The sequence below is a fragment of the Anarhichas minor genome, unplaced genomic scaffold (assembly GCF_050575085.1).
Source record: "Anarhichas minor isolate MPS153535 unplaced genomic scaffold, ASM5057508v1 ptg000016l, whole genome shotgun sequence".
NCBI lineage: Eukaryota > Metazoa > Chordata > Actinopteri > Perciformes > Anarhichadidae > Anarhichas > Anarhichas minor.
In genome coordinates this window covers 1225001-1242500 of record NW_027466462.1, presented here as the reverse complement: position 1 = coordinate 1242500, position 17500 = coordinate 1225001, and the positions used below count along the sequence as shown (strand labels likewise).

At 42.4% G+C, this 17500-nt stretch overlaps 1 protein-coding gene across 1 annotated transcript in view; it reads left to right on the top strand.

Annotated features, from left to right (window-relative positions):
• The window catches only part of nhsl2 (NHS-like 2), a 58094-nt gene that overhangs the window by 21726 nt on the left and 18868 nt on the right, over window positions 1-17500 (top strand). The window contains exons 3-4 of the mRNA XM_076092356.1: window positions 12519-12661; window positions 15041-15287. Coding sequence (XP_075948471.1) covers window positions 12519-12661; window positions 15041-15287 — 390 coding nt within the window. The remainder of the gene's footprint in view (window positions 1-12518; window positions 12662-15040; window positions 15288-17500) is intronic.

Sequence of the window (17500 nt, the reverse complement as noted above, 5' to 3'; positions counted from 1 at the left end):
TTCTGCTCCTGGACACAAACTGTTGGACAGGATGGCTCCTTTTTTCACATGGCCTCCTCTTAACAGGATGAAGACTCATTTCCATAATTCAGTTCAGTTAAGAGACCAGCTTTCTGCAGCTTCTACCACCGTCTGCTGGAGTATTTTCTCCAAAAGGTACTGTGGCAGACGTGTTGTTGTATTTCTGTTGTTAGACACTAGCATGACTATAATCCCAATTAGATTCAGGATCAGAAGGCAGTTTAACATTGAAATATTAAAAGGAACGACCACAAATTACTGCTTACACGTAATCTAAAGCCCAAGAACAATGTCTTTGCACTTCATTATGTTCTGCATTATAGCCTACGTGTCTATGAAACTGTTGCAAAGCAAAAGCAGGCGACATGCAAGTGTCTTAAAACTGCATTCCCTCTAATGTCCACCAGGGGGCGACTCCTCTGATTGTATAGAAGTCTATGAGAAGATGACCCTACTTGAATTGAGTAGTTTTGTCCCAATACTTTTACATTTTTCTACTTTTAAATAACATTAACATGTTCGTGTTTTCCGTCCCCATTAACAGTCTGCAACTGAAGCTCGAGTTTTTTTGGTTGCCATGTTAAAATATTCATATGCTGCTCTTTTGTAGTCATATATTATATATTTAAAGCTCAGTATTGTACTCCACTGACGGCAGATATATTGTATTTTAAACAGGTTGATAAAAGGAAGATTTGTCACTTCTCTGCACTCGGCCCTGCGTACTTATGAAAGCTTTACAGCAGACAGATTTGCATCGTGTATGTTTTTTCTGCGATCCATTAATCAACAGCAAAAAAATATATTGAAATGATTCTTTCAGTGAACTTTTGTATTTAAAGTTTAGCTTGTTCCATCCATTAACCGACCAGACCGGATATTTGCACGTACAACAATCCATTAAGCGACGCTCAAATATTCATCCTCGACCGCCTCCTCAGCACTCGACATTTCACTGACATTCTCTTTAGTGCAGGAAACTGTGTTTGAACAAACGCACACATATTCGCAGGACGTGTATGACGAGTTTAAGTCAACGCAGCATTTGTGTTTCTGCTGATTAAGTAGAGTCTTGTTATTTTGGAGTGTGTTGCTCCGACATTAGCATTAAACCGACGACATAAGCAGTTACAGCCGGCCTTGAGTTGTAGATAATCTCTGCCATTATATTGGTTAAGCTCTGTAATGAATGTGTGTTTTTTAATGATTTATAGCAATGTATTGTTCTGATATGTGAATTACCCTTTGATATAATTCACAATAAATATTAGAAGCAATGCTATTTACTGTCTTCTAATAAAGAAGAAACACCGATCATCACATTATATAAGCCGCCAGGTAACGTATGTACGTGCAAACCTTTAAATCAACCGCGGATTTTATTGTTCAAACCAAGTGTACACAAACACAGAACCCAATAGTGCTGCGGTGGTTAGGCAGCACCTGACTTCTACTAATGACGAGTAGTCAAAATTGGATTAAAGACCTCACTGACGCATCCGTGCTGTTAACAAATTGAGACAAATGGAGTGTCGTGCACATTCATCTGCACCGTTTAGTGCAGCGCTTCCTGCTATTTCCAGGTCGGAGCAGTTTAAATTTGATTTTGTTTCCCGTTTGCCGATCAGAAGGCGGACAGAATAGTTGTGCAAAGCAGCAGTTTGTAGGATTAGAGGCGAGTCTCTGGGAAGATGAAGGACAGGATGGTCTTTTGATCACTACTGTTCCTTCTCTGAAGCGTTGTGTAAAAAGAAACCACCACTAATTCAAAGGACACTTTGAACCTGCGTCCATATCCAGAAATCGACACTGTTAGTAAACTGCAGTGATGCAGGTATTGTTTGCGTTGCACATTTAGTATTACAAGGTTTTTCATTACATTTGGGATGTTGTTTGGTAAACTTCACGATACTTACTCAGGTTTCATAATGTAATTTGGTGAGTGCTACCGTGTTATAGGAATATCTTAATCTGTCTAATACAATTTCTTCGCTGGGGATACCCGTTGAATAAATTAGCAGAAAGAACTCACTGAGATTGACACTCTCGGCGTCGGCCAACAGCTCTTAACTGTCATCAAAAAGTGTCGTCCGATGCTGGTCACACAGTAGCAAGAGGGCCCGAGATACCGATGTGTGAATGTTGTGTTATCCATTACAGAAAAGCCACAAGCTTGATGTGGCGTTGGGGAGTTGGAGAGTTGGGGAGTTGGGGAGTTGGAGAGTTGGGGAGTTGGGGAGTTGGAGAGTTGGGGAGTTGGGGAGTTGAGGAGTTGGAGAGTTGAGGAGTTGGAGAGTTGGGGAGTTGAGGAGTTGGAGAGTTGGGGAGTTGGAGAGTTGGAGAGTTGAGGAGTTGGAGAGTTGGGGAGTTGAGGAGTTGGAGAGTTGGGGAGTTGGAGAGTTGGGGAGTTGGGGAGTTGGAGAGTTGGGGAGTTGAGGAGTTGGAAGTTGGGGAGTTGGGGAGTTGGAGAGTTGGGGAGTTGAGGAGTTGGAGAGTTGGAGAGTTGGGGAGTTGAGGAGTTGGAGAGTTGGGGAGTTGGAGAGTTGGAGAGTTGGGGAGTTGGAGAGTTGGAGAGTTGGGGAGTTGGGGAGTTGGAGAGTTGGAGAGTTGGAGAGTTGGCGTTGTCGTGCAAAACACCTGTTTCAGAGCTGACGTAAAACAAAGGATCGGATCGGGCTTAATAGCTCAATACAGCCGATACTGATCAGTTAAAAATAGCCCCAATACTTATCTTTGACATCGGATCGTGACAATCCCTAATAACAAGCGTCACTCTTCTCTGAAGGCTTTCTGAGATGTTGGAACAGCGTGCTCACATCAGAAAAACCGATGTTTTTAACAGTGAAAGCACTGCCATGTCGTCTAAAGAGCACGTACAAATGATGTATTGTGTTGTAGAGTTCTGTGGATTTATACCATTATATGCTGTTGTATTAAGGGGCGAAAACTATGACAACAAAGAGTACGCAAACATTCCTGCATACTTCGGGCCATATACCATAAGCTGTAGGTACTGTGATACTGGCTTTAACACACACTCCTATCAAAGCTGTGTCACACTTCGGGCTGGAATATATTTTTTCCCAGTGGAGGTCAGCGGTATCATCGGTGCTTAGAGCTAGATAAGAGCTAGCTGTCGTCTGCTCTCATTTTTATTTAAAACTCAAGGCCAGGATTAGACTGCAGCACATGCATCAGCAGCAGCACAATAAATACTCTTTACTTTGTAATTGTGTTTGCACCCTTTATTACCTTTTTTCTCCTCCTCTCTTTGTGCGGATCAGTGTGCTTCGGTCCATCTCACCAGATCTTATCTTCTGCGGCAGCACTCTCCCAAGTATTTAAAGTGCTGTGACCTTTCCCTCACAGTGGACAATGCGAGGTGATGTATCCGGCTGAACTTTAAAATGTCACAGTAACTCTTTAAGTGTGTCAGAGGAGCTCCGAGTCAATGCAAACAGTCCGATAGACTTTCCCCCGTCCGCACTGACTTGACTTTAAAAGATGTCACAGTGGCCCTTTAATTGTTTCAGAGGAAGGTCTAAGCTGTTCTCTCCGCAGAGCCGATGAGGTTCTGCTGTGATCGATATACATTACAGAACAGGTGCAGCATCGATTATGTGCTGAGTCAGGAGAATGTGTCAGCGTCGTTTCCATTCTATAATCTCACAGGGAGGATTAATTCCTGTATAACATGTCACCATTTTGAGAAAGAGACGTCAACTTTAATAAATGATTTACTGTTGATTAATTGTCAATATTTGAAATGTTTCTTTTTTAATATATTTATATAATCTGAGCCTCAGGTTTTTCAAGCAGTGCATATGTTTTGATTTAGCTTTTACAAATACTGTGTTTTGTTTTATTTCATCTCAATGTATCAAACTAAAATGGACGGATGGATGGTCTATGTGTGTTTGTCCTTCGATTTTCTCGACAGCCGTTCGTCCGATCGACTTCACACTTGGCGTGTGTCTTGCTGAGGACCCAAATACATGCTGTGTCCAGTGTGAAGTTGTTTGGATGAGCGGTTCCAGCAACACTGGAGGCCACCGCACTAGTTGATTTAAATGGAGTACACCCCGCTGACTCTACATGACAAATACTGAGCGTGTCGAGTCTAAAGGCCTTTTACAATTATTTTATGCAAATGGTTTGTTAACACGGCGTTTCATTTAAGCAGGCGTTTAGCATTTTTGGACAAAATTGTCTCATGAAGAGAGAGCTCAAACAGCGAGGGGAGCCTTTTTTGAAGGATTTATGGATTGTTTGAACTTTTATTACAGAGTGACCTTTATAGTCTGTTTGTGAACCACAAACTATTGCTTATCCTTCTCTTCAGGTAATAAGTCTGTTTATCTATCAGTCACTCTCTCTCTCTATGTCCGATTGTCTGTCTGCAGAGCTTTAGGTTTGAGTGACATTGTTGTGAATCGCTTGAGACAATCTCGTCTGTCTTGTCTCTTACCTTAGGGCTCTTTTAGAGAAGTTTTTCAAACACAGGCTGAAGTGTGATACCTAGATGCTATGATCCGGGTACATCTGAATCTAAGCCTACCAAGCAAAACCTCAAATGGACCTAGTGACGACGCTTTGGATCGGGTTAGAGGTTTGGGGTCAGACCAAGTAGACTCGGAGTAGAACAGATCATCAAAACACCGAAGCAGGATGGTCAGAGCGGCGGCCATTTTTATGTGTACCGTTGGCATTGCGTCCATTGTTGCCGCCTGGTTGTGGTGCACATTTCTAGTTTCTTTAAATTAAATTATAACGCAACAGGGAATTTCAACACAGGGGTCATGATGCCTTACTATTTCCTCAAAATGAATTCCAAAAATCAGCTAGAGCTGTTCTCTCAAACTGGAGCTAGATCAGTACGGGTGATGGAGACTGTGGCAAGGCCAATAACTGAAATAGCATTACTCGTAAAAGTAATAGGATCAAAACTAAACAGGACTTTTTCCAATACAAAAGTCTCTGAACGAGGATGAGACAGGAAGCAATAACTGGATAAAACAAAAACAAAACATAATTGATCTAATCAGATTAGGGATTGATCTCAAGAAGCCAGGTTTTGTTGTTTCTAAGAGATGTCTGCAGTTCCTCAAACTCTGAATGTAAAAACAGGTGAGATGACAGACTTCAATCACCGCTGCAAAAATCTCTGAATCGGGCAGCTAATTACAGGTTAAGAATGCTGGTTGCAACCTGTCTTAGGTTCACTTTTAAGAATCAAAAACACAATTTCAGCTGATCGTCTGTAGTTTGAAGCAAAGAACACACAACAGGAGCGATCTCCCCCCGAAGAAACTTTCTTTGCTCTCTGCAATCTACTATACAAACAACAGGTAGTCATCTGCAAATGTGCGAAAATTAACAAGAATAAGAGCTGAAATTTGTGCCCCGCAATTGTAGCAGAAAGCCTTCTTGCGGTTTCTCGTGACCGACTTAAACTAGGCCACTAACCGACCTAATCTGTCCTTCTAGGTCACAAGCATCCGCTCTCATGGTACACACATCCTAACAAACACCAGCCCCCCCCTCTTTCCCCCTGTAATGGATTGATCAATTGTGTGTGTTAAATCATGAAGGACGAAGACGTGACATGCGCTCCAACACACACGTGCGTCCGTGGCGGCGTGCACGTAGTGTACACAGACAAACAAGCGGTGAAAGAGGGGTGTTGTTCATTTTCTGTCTTCATGGAGGGGAGAAGAAAGGGTGACCCAAATTTGACACGACCGGGGCGCATATTGTCAAGAATGGTTGGGTTTATCTGTGAATGGGTGCACTGTACACACAAACAAACACACACACCCACACAAACACACAAATATGCAGATTTTTGTACGTAGAAAGTTGTTAAATTACATTTTAAAGTTTATTCACACACATGTTGATATGTGAGCGCATTCCGGGGCACAAACACGAGCGCACACAGACACACACACACACACACACGCACACACACATTTGTGCACTCACAGCACAATTCACACAAGCACCTAAATTAGAGACACACATGCACACCTACACACAAACACACACAATATACAGGTTAGTGATGCATGAGTGCCTGGCCTGCTTGTCTGGACAGAGGAAAAGGGGGCGGGGGTAGGTCGTACTTAATGCTGTGTTTGTGTGTGTGTGGGTGTGTGGGTGTGTGTGTGTGTGCATTAGTGGGAGTGACCGGCATACCTTTACACCCCGCTCCCCCAATAGCATCCCTCCTCTCGCCCCCCCCCTCCCTCATTTTCCCACCACAGTGCCCTGCAGTCATGCACTTTGTGGAGCCATGGCTGCTCTCTGAAGCGTGGCTCTGCGACTGTTCACCTTCCCCTCGCTGTCCGCTTTACTAGCTGCTGCTTTTCAGGACTCAAACTCCAGCTGGTTCCACGGTGCGTTTTCACACTTTCTACTTGAGAAACAAGTTTAGTTCTTTACGAGCTGATTCTGCAGGAGGCTGAGTAAATAACTCGGCAGTGGTGGAGGAAGAATCCAGACCCTCGATGTGAGTAAAAGTTGCAATACCAGAGTGTAAAAACTCTAACTGAAGTAGAAGTAAGGGAGTGTTTGCACTCATAGTATCACATTGTATCAGCATTGTACTGATGCGTGGCTGTTTAAGCAGCATGTTCAACTTTGTAGCTGTTAAAAAACAGAGCAAATTTGACCATTTTGGTTATTTTAATCATATTATTTAAAGATATTTTTTTATTATATGTTTTGTATGTAAAAGCTCACTCAGCATAATAATTTATGTAGTTTTCCAACAACATGTAGTAGAAATGGAAACATTCATTTAAAGTAGAAGTACCTCAAAATTGTGCTTCAGTACTTGAATACTTTCCACTTCTGATATTGGGTATTGATTTCTGATGATTTGTACCGTAAGAGGTTTGTTTATCACAGTGGATTTATTAATGTTCATTAAATGATTTGCTTTCTTTTGGGACAGATTAGCAACTGAGCACTTTGGGGTTCCTAGGTTGTGGTTTAACCTTTTGGTTGCATTTTGTCCTTTAACTTTTCCTTTTATGTTGTTATCTTGCCGTCTTAAAGTATTTCCACCGTGTGCAACCAGAAATGTATTTCTGCAGTGTTTGCAGAATGCAGACTTTTCGTTGCGGGATACTTTGCGAAGAAGGGAGTAAATTTAAGACTCAGATTTTTCGCAACATCCTTGACGACGACACATTGATTGATTGACACACATGCAGACAAACCCGTGTTGAATTGAGACGCCTGGTGCATTCCTTATGTTGTGCGACAGAACATGATGGAAATCGATTGTAAGCGCTGAAAACAAGAAAGAAAATAAGCTTCAAAACATGTTGATGTGAGATTGATCCAAAACATGTTGATGTGAGATTGATCCAAAACATGTTGATGTGAGATTGATCCAAAACATGTTGATGTGAGATTGATCCAAAACATGTTGATGTGAGATTGATCCAAAACATGTTGGATCCTTTTTTCCCGATCTTTTCATCACCCAACTTTTGGTCCAGATCAAACATCTCCTACCCTGTTAGTGCTGCTAGTTTTCGACAGATTGGGCGTTATGTTGTGTGAATTCCCTTCCTCCTCCTCTTCCATGCTCTTCTTTTTAAACACCCACTTTCTCATCTTAACCTTTTTTTTCGGATCCTTCTGCTGCTTTTCTCCAATATTTCTTCCTCAACTGCCTCGTCTTTATACCGCTCCACACTTCTTCTTCTTCTGCTGCCTTTTCCTAATCGTTCTCTGCTTCTTCTTACTGTAATCCTTCTTCTTCTTATTGTCTGTTTCATTTCTCATTTGTCTCTTTTTTCTTTAAAATTCTCAAACTCTTTGAAGTTTGTCCCCTTTTCACCTTCTACCTCTTCTCTCGCATCTGCACCAATTTAGCTCCTTGATTACCGTTTTTCTCTTATTTCATACCCTTTCTTCATCATTATTCTTATTTCCTCTTCTTCTGCATCTCTTTTATGACGACCTCTTCTCACTTCCATCTTGAAAAATAGCAACGCTTGGTCAGTGGCCTTTGGCATCTGATATCGACGAGGCCCCCTTTAGGCTTTCATCTAACTCCAATGTAAATCCATCCGTGTCTTTATTAGACGATCACAGCAAATGATGACATTACACCGAGTAGGTCCACATGGGGAGGGTGGGTGGAGGTTTTGACAAACACAGGACTTTCCCTCAGGAGATCGTTGTTTGTGTCCCGTGAACCCAAGTCAACGTTGACTTGTTGTACTTGAGATTTGTCGCGTAGCAAACATGCTTATTTTTACCGAAACCACAATCTTTTCCTGAGTCTTACCAAGTACCTTTCTTCCTCTTCTCTATCAGTCTGTCCCCCCCCCCCCGTGTCTTTGGACTTGCTGACGCCTCGCTTCTTTGGGTCGCTGCAGTCTGAATGAGATGAGTTTTGGCTTCTGCTCTCTGCTCACCAAGCGGCTGATCCTGCTGTTTTTGCATGCCAGCAGCGAGGCTCAATTATTTTTAACACTGCAAAATAGACAGTTCTCGATCATGAGCACCGGGTGTGTAATATGCTTCTATGAATACAAATAGCCAGGGACGTGTTGTCTTAAAGCAAGGTCTAGAAACGTCTAAGAGCTTCCTGAGGAATTGGCAAATGCACAGTGAAGAAAAGGTTCTCAGTTTATCACCTCAATATGAATATTTATGTCCAAACTTTAATTGCAAACAGAATAGTTTGGTTTCAAAGAGAGACAACTGATGCAACAACCGTACATTCTGCATGTTAATAAAGGCATTCATTTAAAGTTAATATATCATCTCTAGTTGAAAATGCTAAAAGGTCATTACAGGGTTCGTATAATAATCCATCAAGAGCTAAAAAGACAGTGTTCCAATGGAAATTTTTTTTTTTCCTACAATTTGACAACACAAAAGTTGTTATTAATGGTTATAGCGGAATATAAAGCATTTGTAAATGATTCATTAACCATTAATGAAGCTATTTCAGTAGTTAGGCATACACCGGTTCTGTAAAGTGAAGCCAATGCTGAAGTGTCTTAAAGCTGCATTCTCTCTAGTGTCCACCAGGGGGCGACTCCTCTGGTTGTATAGAAGTCTATGAGAAAATGACTCTACTTCTCTCTTGATTTATTACCTCAGTAAACATTGTAAACATGAGTTTATGGTCTCAATCTCTAGTTTCAAGTCTTCTTCAATACAGCATGATGTTCATTTAGTACATTATGGTCCATTTAGAGTCAAAAGCCAAAATCCAAGATGGCAACGGCCAAAATGCCGAACTCCAGGCTTCAAAACGGTAGTCCAAAAACCAATAGGTGACGTCACGATGACTACATCTACTTCTTATATATAGTCTGTAGTTGTTACTCAAAGGACTGTCTATTAGAAAGCGGCACAGCATTTAAAAATATGAAGTGCTTACTGTGCACTGCAGCTGCAGCACATCACAGCGGCTAATACCGTATGAGTCATGTCTGTTTGTGAGTTAGCAGGAGCTTGCATGAGGCTTATTGGGATTAATGCCTTGTTTATTATTCTTTCTCCACATGAGGGCATTTATTTCCAACCAGATTAAGTTGGTGAGCTGAAAGGAGGCCTGTGTCTTGGTCAGATCCTGGTCAGATCCTGCGTCTTATTGGCGTGCATGTTCCCAAAAAACGTACATTCAAAGGAACTTGATTCCAAACCATCGGAGCTTCTGCTGCGTCTCGACCACCCAAGCAGCTCGTTTCTGAATCACGTCTTCTTCTTCTGTTTCTCGTTTTCTCTCACTTGCTTTTTGTATTTGCCACAAAAACCAGAAGAGAATAAAACCTAACTGTGAACATATGGTGGAAAATTGTTGTCAGTGTCCCTCTATTGGGACGCAGAACCAGGAGCAGCATGAAGGCCTTTAGATAAAGGGAGGAGAGACGAATGAACGACACTAAAACGCAGAAGAATCGCCTGTGAATGTTATATGTCTAAGGCTTTTATTGTGAAAGGTAAGAGTGGAAAGGAGTGGATCGTCTCTGCGCTGCCTTTGTCAAGATTGGAATAAAGTTTATATAAACTCAACCCATCCTGCACAACGCGATTGATTGATGCATTTATGCAAAACCTCAGAAAAATCGTCCCTGTTGCCAAAATGAAAGATTATGACACTTTTTCTCTGCACAATGTTCTGTATAAAAGCTCTAAAAACATATATTACGTGTGTTTAAAGGCAAAAATCCTCGTTTTGTGAAAACCTTTTTGTTCCAGTTTTTAAAGCTCGACTGAATAACCTTCAAAAAGCCGAAAATGACGACTGACATTCTGTTTCGTCGTCTTAGAATCCCCGCTGAAGGTTGTGAAGGTGTGTGTGTGTGTGCAGCAGAAGCTGCCCCGTGTTTCCTCTGAAGTTTAGAGGCGTAATTACACGACAGAACGGGCGAGCTCTTATAGATGTTTTCCCGCTGCCGGCACTTTTTAGTTGAGCGGAGGGGAGATGTCAACAACAATGATCCCAAAAGCCATTAAAAAGAAAAGTGCACAGAATCTGTGGGTGGGTGGACCCACCCGCCCGCATCCAAAGAAACTCATCATTATCTTCTGGTGTTTTTGTGGTGCTGCTGCTGTTTATTAATTTCTCTTCATGACTCCAAAACACTCCCACGTTGCCTTCGCTCGCTCGAATCTGACAAACTTTTTCCGTTCTGTAGACTACGGACTTTTTTGAATGTGCTTAGCAGGCGTGAAGTCTTGAGGCTTATACAACAGATGCGTTCACCCTGTAAAGTGTACTTTGCCATATGGATGCTGCAGGAAGGTAGTTCAGCAGGTCTCTTTAAGCACACAGTGACCAATACGACTGAGAACGCAGGATGTTCCAAACTGCTTTCCATTTTGTAATAGAACTGCATTTAAAGCAGCATAAATTGATGATCTTTGGCTTCTTTGGGGCAGCAGAATAAGTTTGAACATTGACAAATTGTCACTGTAAAAAGTTGTTTTGTCAGTTTTTACTCAAATGTTCCTTACCTTTTCGAATTGGACATCTATGAGAAATTGATTTGTATTTGAGTAAATAAATTTACTCGATTCTCAATACCAATATGTATTTTGTAAAGACAACTGGAGCGACTTCTGTTTTCTGTTTTCCTGCTAGCGGCACATTTAGCGACTTATTCAGACCATCAGGGAAAAAGCAAGAAATATATTACGATACATCATATTGTCATTCATCTGAATGTCGCTCAGATCAGATCACAGCCTTTGACTTTTGGAGCTCGTGCTGCTTTCACTGGGAAAGAGTTGGCAACTCTGCACAAAAACGGTTTTCCACAGAACTGTTGTTGTTCCACCGTCTGACATTTCTGCTCCTGGGGATCGTAACCACCAAGAACTTACATTCATACTCTTTGGTAACTGGTTACTGATGGCTCCCGGGGAAAACAAAAGTGTTATCCTCTTCCTGTTTTAGCTGCGCTAATGGTTGACCCACTTCCTTTGTGCCGTAAATGATGGTGACCCGTTAGCAGGGAACCAATCCAACGCCGATGGCATTTAAATGGGATTATATATACAGTATATATATGTGTGTCGATTGATGCTGAATAGGAGCTCCTTTGATTGCCGCTAAAAGTCCCACTTATGACTACACTTCCTAATATCACAGTATGACAATATGCACAGATGTGTCACTAGTGTCACTAGGCAATGATACGCCACCAGCAAAGAATCCATATTGTTCCAGAGAGCAAGTTCAACCCAGAACTCTGTGCCTTACTGACGCTGCTGTTCCACTGAAGCTGACAGCAGGATGATGCCGGGATGTGTGTGTGTGTGTGTGTGTGTGTGTGTGTGTGTGTGTGTGTGTGTGTGTGTGTGTGTGTGTGTGTGTGTGTGTGTGTGTGTGTGAGCTAGAAGGCTTTAGGGATGAGTGGGGAGTGGGTTGGGAGTGTGTTTTGGGGTAAAGGATTGGCTGAGGGGGGTTTGAGGGGGAATGTGTGTGTGTGTGTGTGCAGGGGGGAGACAGAAGGGGGGAGGTGGGGGTTAGGAATCTGTTTACAATGGCCTGAGGGAGAGTCAGCCTAAACTGCCAGAGAGGAAGAAAACAGTCAGATATCGGGAGGAAGTGTGAGAGAAAGAAGGAACGGGACGGAAAGAAAAGGGAAAAATGGAGTTGAAGAGAAGGAACGAATGAAAGGAGAGAAAATCTAAGATTAAAAACAAGTAGAGGATCAGAAAGAAACGTAAAGAGTCCTTTAAGGTTGCACGGCAGAAGTTGCAGGAGGGAAACAGCGGGGTGATGCAGAGCAGGAGTCCAACTGGATCTCTGTTCACGGCCATGAGAGAAAGGAGATCTGGTGTGTGCGTCAGTGCACTTTTGTTTTTTTGTGTGTGCACTGTTGTTGATGCTAACTGACTTTTGTTTCTGTGTGTGTGTGTGTGTGTGTGTGTGTGTGTGTGTGTGTGTGTGTGTGTGTGTGTGTGTGTGTGCGTGTGTGTGTGTGTGTGTGTGTGTGTGTGTGCGTGTGCAGACTTTGAGGAGCAGTTGTACGACACCAAGCTGACCGGTCAGACTTTCCGGCATCCGTCCTCGCAGAGCTCCGACGACGTGTCCACATCACTCAGCCGATCGCCCGTCTCCCTCAACAACAAGAGATCGGACTTCATCTTCCTGGTGAACACACACACACACACACACACACACACACACACGTGCACTCATGCTTATTCGATCATAGGGCGCCCTCACACACCAAATGTCATCTGTCTGGTGAGGAAACACACTCGTGTTCAAGTGTCATATACCATTGTTTTGAAGCCACGCACACAAAATGACTTAACTCAAAAGAAAAACACACACACTTCTTGTCCTCTTATAGTCTCCAAACCAATCACACTTCTTGCAAGTAAACGCACACAGGAACCACAACGTGTCCACCTCACTTATTCTTTCTCACTTTCCTCCCCGAACAGCGAGAGAGCAGCCTTCACATTCCCACTGAACTCACTCAGTCCCACTCATTCTGCCCTTTCTGGCCTTTTCTCTCCTCCACTCTTTATTTCCTGCACTACAGTTTCTCTCTAAAGGTATTCTACACTTTGGTTTCTCAGCTCAGTGAACCAGACATCAGGCATTTAGGGGTTTGTTACCCACCTCATTTTAAAGGAGAGTGGAGTGGACCCCTTTAACGTCTTTTGTCCTCGCAGTAGAGGATATAAATCTATCTCTTCTGCCCCTTTTTCACAAAATACAGTGTTTAAAACGCCTCTTAGATCCGCTGTAAACACTTCGTCACAAAGCTGAACAATGGTTGTTTATAGAATATTGGTGTAGATTAAATATAAACAACGTAGAACAAACCTTTAAACCACAGACCTGATTTCAGGTTTCCAACCAAAAGCCCATTAAAACAACAACAACATTGACTACAAGTCATTTCCTGGTTGTAGGCCTGAAGCACTCTTGTGTTTAAAAGTTATTTTGAATGGAAGTCTGGCTTCCTCCGTCACTAAAGCACTAATTTCAGTGTCACTAACACTGCTGCAGCTAATACTCATGTTGTGACAAAATGCCTCATTGCCTTTGTTGTCGTCCCTTTTTACATCAAAGACTATTGTACAATATGTCCCGCCCCCTTTTGTTACATTTGTCAGAATTAGTCATCATCCTTTTCACACTCTCAGCAGGTTTTCCATCAACAAATACCAAATCGTTCGGTGTTTTCCAGACGGAAATATCTCTCATGCTTGATCAGATATTAGAATAGCAAATGGCATCCGTGCCATTAGTCAGTTAGCTCATGCTCTTTGAAACGCAACGTGTGAAGAAGTACAAAGGAGGAAACAGACGCTCTCCATTCCTATTCTTTCCTTCTCTGCCTTTGCTGCTAACAGCTCTCAGTTTATTTTCCCCGAACTGTGTCGTTGCGGCAGCTTGACGGACTCCCACGGTGATTTTTACTGCAAGATGGCCGCACATTTCCTGCATACTGGCGCTCCGTTTCCTTTGGGCAAGCTGTTAAACAGCTCTGTTAAGTTAATGCCTCTCTCTCTGTTTGGGCTAATTTCAATTAGATCTTTGGCAGATTACCACGAGATATCTGAAATCCTACTGTACATACACGTGGTTTGTCTCACGTGTATTTCATCGAAGAGGCTACAGAGTGAAGTGTTTACCCTCTGAAGCTGTTTGGGTTTCATGGCCTGGCTATATGAATGTAAGTAATGTAAGTAATGTAATGTAATCATGAGACACGTACTGTGTTTATTGTCGTTTCTTATCTACTTTACCTTTCCTTCCTCCAACTGGCATTGAAGCAGCTTAAAGAGAGCTAAACATTGTGTTCTTGTGGAAGTAGAGGAGTAGTTGACCTCCATCAGGCTCTCTCGTCTCCTCGGTTGTATTGATTTTTGCTGCAATTAAATTTTTTCTACACCAATTTAAAGAACAAAAACCCTGTTATTTAATTTGCTAAATAAGCCAGAAACATCAGCTTTGAAGGAAGTTTGAAGTACGGTACGAGATAATTAAATCGGGGGTCTACAACAATGTCCTCTTTTCCTCCGGGAATCACACATTTGTTGTATTTGTTGCACAGTTTGGGAGCAAGAAGGAAACAGAACTAATTGTGAATTTGTGTTTTGAAGGATTTAAAGCATAATTCTAGAAGATTGAAACCATTCACATCGGCCATTCATAGCCCTTAATCTTACCACCCAACTCTGCAGCTTTCAGAGTCAGTGTCAAAGGAGCATTTAGCAGCTAAAAAGCCACACATTTCCCTCTGATGTTGGTGGAGACCAAAGCAGAGCTAAAAGGGAGAGATTACTGCACTTAAATGTGTCCTGTGCCCAGAAACTCCTCTCCGAATGAATGCTGGGTGAGTAAATAGGCGAGTGTTTGCTTCCACATCACCATCCTGTTTATAAGGTTGTGTTTACAGCTTATTGCATTGACCCCAAGGGGCCAACATGAATCAATTAATGCAGGTTTAAGCCTGTCTGAAGCAACGATTGCTCCCCACGTCTCACACTCCCTTTCTTCTTCTTCTAGCCGGCATCCAAACAGCTCTACGACGATGAAACCACCTCCTCTGTGTTTGGACTGAGGTCCGCGACCAACCCCTCCCCCTCCCTGACCCCGTCGCCCTGCGGGTCGGATCGCCCCCCGCTGGGTTGGAGCAGCAACAACAGCAGCAGCACGGCCACCTCCGCAACCACCGGACCGCCTGTCGCAGACAAACCGCGCTGGCAGCTCGGGAGGCGAACGCCGGGTCACTTCTTACCGCTCGACGTTACAGGTAGGACGTGAAACAAAAGTGTGAGGTCACATTTGGAGTAATGGGTACTTTATTGAGGATGACTTTCACTCTCTAATTTAGATTATTAAGAAGGTGAAATCCATTCTCTTCTTGGTTGTTTGAAAAGTACACGTGAACTTTAGGAAGAAGTGATGAAGGGCGTATTCAGAAGTTGCTGATGTTGCGGTAGCTTTTTTGAGGTGATGGATGTATTGTTCAAGGCTTATCCTTTGTGTTATGTCTTTGTAAAGGTGAGGATGTGCAACAGATTCCATTGGTATGCATCTCAACAAACTGAGGCTCCGGGATGTTTTCTTGGAGACAAAGTTACTGAGGTGGTGCTGCATGAAATATTCTGGACAAAATAAGTATAGATGGCATAATATTTCCTAGTTCTTGCCTTAGAAGTTTTTGGACCGGCGCTGCTACGGTATCAAAAGGAATTCATGAATGTTTCATTGCCTGGACCTGACTGATCCTGAACCATCAAAGTCGTAGACGTAGAGTTTGCTGTAATGAAGTCGGTGTGTGTAAACATAGACAACTGCAATCCAGCCTCCACTCTTAGACATAAATGTGATAATTTGAAGAACCATAAAGGGTTCTGTGGCTTGTCCCCATAGAAAAACTCTTTCAGAAAGTTTTACCGAGAACCCAACTTAAAGACTGAACCGTCTCTCAAAGGTTCCTATGAGAGGTTCTACAAAGAACCCTTCTATGGTGCAATGGTTCGTCCCTGAACCTTTTATGGGTTGCTGAAAAAATGCTATGGCAAAGCAGCTCTTTCTAACAGCCCATCGGCTAACTAGCTAGCTAGCCCTACCACATCTACCGGCATCAAAACAGGAAGTAAGTGGTAAAGTAGTAAAGGCCGCCTCCTGATTGATTCAATTGGCTGACTGGGGCAAGTGTGACATTGAAGAGCGGTGCAACTCTAGCGTCTGGCGGTCCCTTTTTGTATTCTAAGTATTTCATCTAGAACCCCCCCCCCCCCCAGGGTTGGTCGTGGGGTTTCTACATTTTTGGGGGGTTTGTGTGCTGGGAGGATCTTTTATCACAATTTCAACAATCTTTGAAGAAGTCTTTCTTCCAAAAAGGGTTCTTTGGATGACAACGGTTCTTAATGGAACCCTTAATCTTTGCAGAGAACCCTTGAAAACCCATTTCTTCGGAAAGGGGTTCTTTGGAACGAATGGCTCTGATTGGAACCCTTTGGGAACCCTTATGAAGTTGTGATGATTGTCTAATTAAAGAGAAGGATGCTTATATGCTAAATATGTCTTGTTGATGATTCCAGAGTAGAGCTAAAGAGATTAGTTAGACTCTTTTTTTCGTTTTATATTACTTTAAATTTAATATTTTTTGGTTTCGGACTGTTATTCGGACAAAATAAGAGCTTGTTTTGGGCATGTTCTGACATTTTAAGTGCAAAACAATTAATTCACATAGACAGAATAACTGATAATGACAATAATTGTTGGTTGTAGCCTTAAAAGGTCACGTAATCGACGGTGAGTGAAACTGTAGAAGGGTTGGATTGAGGTTAATTATAGTGGGCCGTCAAGGGGGGGGGGGGAGTTGAGGCGCTTGTTGGTATTGTGTGTTGGCCGTAGCCAGAAACCCTCGGGCACGACTGGCCTTTATAAGAATTTATGACCTCAACATGAAAGTTCTGTGACAAATGATCTAAAACTGATAGATTAACACCCAAGATAAGATTGTACTGGACATGAATCAGCGTTTTGAATCAGTGTGATTTGAAAAGACACAGTATAACATGCAAATAACGTATGTGGGTTATTTGATGTCAGTGCTGTCATCGCTTTATTGTTAAAGAAAACGTCGCTGACTTTGTTCTTAATGCCTCAGAGCAAAAATACGATTCACACATTTTATGTTGTTCTCAAGGGAGTCGGTTCTTCCTGTGACAGTTGTAGAAGTGAGAGTCATGGGAAATTAGACGGAAAGGAAAATACAAAATAAATGTAAATTTTTCTCTCTTTCGAGTGCAGTATAGTTTGAATGACTTGCTGTAATCATTGCTTCGCAGTTAAACATACTTAATGTACTCTTCTACCAGTTGCCTGTATTTTAGGACTAAAGCCCTCTTTGTAAATGATCAGCTACGTAATCGGATCACATTGAAGGATTCAAGGATGATTTATCATTACGCAACACAAACGGTTGCACGACGAAGTGCAATTGTCGCCCGT